Below are 5093 nucleotides of genomic sequence, written 5' to 3' on the forward strand. Positions count from 1 at the left end.
GGTGACAACGTGGATGGACCTTGAAATAATCATGGTAAGCGAAATAAGCCAGGCAGAAAAGTTGAAGAGCACATGATATCACTTATATGTGAGATATAAACCTAAAAGCAACAAATGAACAGGACAAACAAACAGAGACTCATGGACATGGAATATAGACTAGTTGTTACCAGAGGGTAGGGGTGGGGAGGGGGGAGGTAGACGGGGTAAAGGGGGTCAGATACAGGGTTTAGGGAGAGAGTGAGTGGGTAAAGGAGATCAAATATATGGTAGCTGAAGGAAACTGGCCTTTGGGTGGTAAACATACAATAGAATACACAGATGTCAAATGATAATGTACACCTGAAAATTATATAATTGTATTAACCAATGTTACCCCAATAAACTTAATTAAAGATAAAAAAAGAAAAAAAATTATTACCAATCATTCATTTTCATATGATCAAGTAAACCATTAAAGATGGTGAAAAGATACAAATACGGTGATTGAATTAAATATAATATATCCGTATAGGATAAACAGCATAGGACTTAAGAGATTGAATCTTTTGTCTCTAGTCCTTTGTTGAAGGCTACCGGCCACCTCTTGGGCTGGTGAGCTCCCATTCAGTACTTAAGGCCTCAGCTTAGGAATCAGATGTTAGTTTCTCAAGGTCATATAGGTCATTGGTGATGGAGCCAGGCCTTAAACCCAGATCTTCTAACATGAAATTCTCCACTAACTAGTGCTTCTATTTACACACATACAGTGATTACCACTGAGCGGCCTACATTCCTGCAACTTTATGACACACGTGGATAAAATGCTTTAAAAAAAAAATTAAGTTTCATGGGAGTATTTTTATGAACTTTCTTCCAGGAATGTACAACAGTCTGATGCACATCCTTCTCAAACCAATGAAAATACTACTTAAGATAAGACAAACTCTAATGATAAAAGTGACAAGTTTTTGTCCCGTTCTTGATAACTTGTGACAGAATATACTAGCCCCAACTGTAGCAATTTCTTTCTGCATGAAATGTTGACATATTATCAAAGCACTGATGTTTTATTTCTAGAAACTAAATGAAATTTAATGTCCATTTTGAAAAATGTCTTAATAGCATTTAATTATGTTGACTTGAAAACCAACTCTTTAAATTTAATTCATTAACATCAACTTCTACCTGAAAAACGGTTAATTTCAAACCACTTAAAGATCAATTGTGAAATATTAGGTAAATTGAAAAATCCCACGTGAGGACAAAAGATCTGTGCTTATAATGCCAAAAGCTTGGTGAAAATTGCCTGAATTTGATTGTCTGCATACATTTTCATTCCTTAAAGTTTCCACATTCTGTAGTGCTAAGCTTACCACAAAAGTAATTTTTATGAATGTTTCAGATTCAGAGGGATTAACCTTGTCTAAAATACTTCTTTCAATAATGAAAATGCATTCTTTTGTAATTAGAATCAAGAAGTGATTTCTAACTTGATGCTATTAATGAGACTTAGATTTTTAAAAATCAATCTCATTACCCAAGCTCTATTTTCTGAGGCTTCCTGGTTTCTGACTAGGTAACTTATACTTAGATTAGGCAATCTTTTTATCTATCTGCTAACTTCTCACAGGATGGGTGTTTTTTTTATTGCTGCATTACACAGATAAAATCAAGATCCCACTCCCCTAATACACTGTCACTAATTTTATATTACTAAGTAACATACTAGGAAGATAATTATTTTTGAAGAGCCCAAACAACCTAGAAATAAAATATATAAAGTATAAAACATATTATTATTAAGCATACAAAGTAACCAATGAAAAAGACTGTGAGGCCATTGATTAAAATGTTAATAGAGGTTATCTCATGGTGATATGATTATGCATGGTGTTATTTTCTTTATTTCTCAAATGCGCTTCAATAAACATACATTATTATTTTTAAAAAAGCACTCACAGCTATATATAATATAAAGTAGAAATCAGAATACCAAATAGTATGCTACGATTATAATCTTGTAAAGACATATAGTAATGGGCAAAAATAAAGGTAACATAGAAAAGAGAAAACAGTTAATTTGCAGGGAGTTGGGATGGTGGATTCTTTTTCCTTTCTGTTAGTGTCAGATGTTGTTTGGGGGTAAAAAAGGCGGGATTACATAAAAGGAATAAGATAATGCTAAAGCCAATTCACCAGGAGAACTGGAAGGCAGAATACTGAAAGTGACGGACAGCAAGATGGTCATAGGCCCTGCAAATCAACTGTTCGACTGATGTGATGTAGTCTCTCTTTTTTCTTTTATGAGCACATGGACAGAAAGTGCTGAAAAACAAGTCGCTGAAACCATTTTTTCTCTACTTTAATTTATTGGATGTATTAAGAAGGCAAACACTGGAAACGGGGACAACCTAGCCCTTCCTGAAGGAGGTGTGACACAGGAAGTTCTGGGGACATGATCTGGAATACCTGGAGTCTACAACTCTAGAGTCTCATTATGTCCAAACAGATTCTAGAGCTGGATAAAGCTCTGGCTATCTGAAATCCTTTGGGCATGAGTTATTTTGTTTGGCCAAGTTTTTCTTATGTCTAGAAGATTGTCTTTTAAAGTTATTTTTTCGAACCACTTAAAAAGGAACTATTTCTAAAATTTATCTTTTTAGAAGGAGACAATTCAATTTATTTAGGTTTTCTTTCAATGCCCCAGGGTTATCATTACATATACTGATTACTGTATAATTAAGAGTCTACTGAGGTGTGTATGGCTCTTTTCCCTTTATATTTTTTGGTTCAGAATGACTAGATTTTTTTTGTAGTTTTTTTGTACTTTTTCTTTTTACATTTAAGGAAGAGATTCTTAATAAGGGCTTACTGACCGTGTTATGAGTAAAATAGGACTTTTAGTATACAGACTTTGAAGCATCAGCTTCTATCTTGCTTCCCGGTTCTCATCTGTAGTTCAGACAGATGCAGCTACTAGAGAGCTGAGATACAGCTAAGTGAGGGTCACTAGATAATTTGACAACTGCTTCCTAGTTTAATGTCATTATTTCATTTTTCACTTAGTTACCTTTGGTCATCAGCTCCATTTTGACTGCCGTTCAAGACAATTCTCCAAAGATCTGAGGATACCAGTTTCTTCTGGTCATTCACAAGATTGATATCTGGCAACTGCAGTTCACAAACTTTGCTTTCGGATAGATAAAATTCTTGAAATGTGACAAAAGTCTTCTGGAGTTCATCCCAGTATTCCAAACTACAAGGAATCTATATTAAAATAAAGAAGATTTTAGGGATTGCAAGTAGAGGCTATGCTTCCATATTTGTTGAAATGCGAACTAAACCTTCATAAAAATCACATTAGTAAGACTTTAAAAAAGAGATAAGGCTGTAAAAGACAGTAGTTTAGAGTTTCTCTAGAATGAATATTTTCTATTCATCTGGTTTACCTATTTTATTTTAAGTGACACATTCAAAAAATAATATGTGAAAACAGCCAAGAAAGTTTTTAAATAAAAGAGAAAATGGGGAAAAAATTCTACCAGGCATTAAGTGTATTATAAAGCTATAGTAATTAAAAGATAAGGTTGGAGTAGTAATATACAAATAAATGAAAGAATAGAATAAAAATAGTATAAGATGTAAGTACAGATAAATATTAATATGTAATGAAGGTGCCATCTCAAACAAGTAGGGAAAAGATGGGAGATGAGGTTGCAACAACTGGCTAGCCATTTGGTAAAACCAAAGTGGGTCCCTACATCATTTCTGTATGAAATGAAATTCCAAAAGGATCGAAATGTTAAAGGCTAACAATCAAAAGTAAAAGAGAAAAAATCAGTTGATATTTTTTGGCATCCTTTTTTTCCATGTATGACATGAAACTCATGAAACTCATGGATGTAAAAATAAACCACACTACAACTGATAAAACCAATTTTAAAAAATGAACTAGAATAAGAAAGGTAAGTCAATGACAGATATAGGAATAATTGTTGTGACAGCAGAGAGCTCTTATAGATCAATGAGAAAATGATAAGTAGTAAGTATATAGAAAAATAAGCAAAGGCAATTATTGGAAGAAGCAATAGGCCAGGGCCTTGAATGTCCCTGCATGTTCTTACTAGGCATGCAAAGGATAGAAAGCTCTGGAAGCTGTTAACTGGGGCCATTTCTCAGGCTGTGTTTGCAGAGAGAAATCTTGAGGGATGAGGCACTCTCTCTCCAGGACAGAGCAGACTCGTTTTAAAAGAGGTGGATTTGACAAGCTCCACATTCCTTGGTTGTGTCACATATCTAGTCCATGCACAGAATCCACCTGGGGGTTCCACTGCAATCACTGTCTTTGGACTTGGGGGCAAGAGAAACCAGTGCAAACATGATGCTCGTGCTGCTGTCAATGCCATAAGCAACAATGGTCCTTGTTTCTGACCCAAGAATCTATGTCTCCTGCCAGGATCCGTCAAACAGTGACAGGCAAATTTATAAGCTTGCACAGGTAAAACTCCCAGACTCTGATAGCAATTAGTTCACAGAAAAAAATATAACCAGCCCGTCAGCATGAAAAGATATTCAACTTCACTAGTACTTAAAGAAAATTAAATTAAAACAATAATGTATTTTTATTTATTATTCAGGCAGTTTTAAAAGAATGAAACTTCCCATTCCTGTAGAGGTATGGGAAAAAGCATTTCTACTCAACATTTTCGAGGGTAATTTGGTAATATCTATTACATGCTTGGAAGTATACATCTAAGAATTTGTTTTACAAAGACACCAATGCGTGTGTGTATATTTACTTCAGTACTGTGTGTATTAGTGAGAAATTGGAAACAAATACCCATCAATAGGGGATTAATTATGATATGTAGATCTATTAAATACATATCATAATAGCTTGAAGTTACTCTCAACATAACATGTAATCAGTGGATTATAACCACTAAAACGAATAAGGAATATCTATGTATACTAACACAACAGATGTCCAAGATATACTTCTAACTTAAAAAAATTAAGTTTTAAAATAGAACATGTGGGTTGATCCCATTTGTCTTAAAAAAAAAAAAAAAAAAAAAAAAACGGGATCAGTTGTGTTTCTTTTTTAGAAA

At 34.0% G+C, this 5093-nt stretch overlaps 1 protein-coding gene across 1 annotated transcript in view; it reads right to left on the reverse strand.

Annotated features, from left to right (window-relative positions):
- VPS13B (vacuolar protein sorting 13 homolog B) overlaps nucleotides 1–5093 on the reverse strand; it is a gene marked incomplete at its 3' end in the record, with an annotated part of 647903 nt that overhangs the window by 56990 nt on the left and 585820 nt on the right. Inside the window, exon 40 of the mRNA XM_025050073.1 lies at nucleotides 3053–3249. Within this exon, the coding sequence (XP_024905841.1) occupies nucleotides 3053–3249 (197 nt within the window). The remainder of the gene's footprint in view (nucleotides 1–3052; nucleotides 3250–5093) is intronic.

The sequence above is a fragment of the Pteropus alecto genome, unplaced genomic scaffold, assembly GCF_000325575.1.
Source record: "Pteropus alecto unplaced genomic scaffold, ASM32557v1 scaffold164, whole genome shotgun sequence".
In the NCBI taxonomy this organism is placed as follows: Eukaryota; Metazoa; Chordata; class Mammalia; order Chiroptera; family Pteropodidae; genus Pteropus; species Pteropus alecto.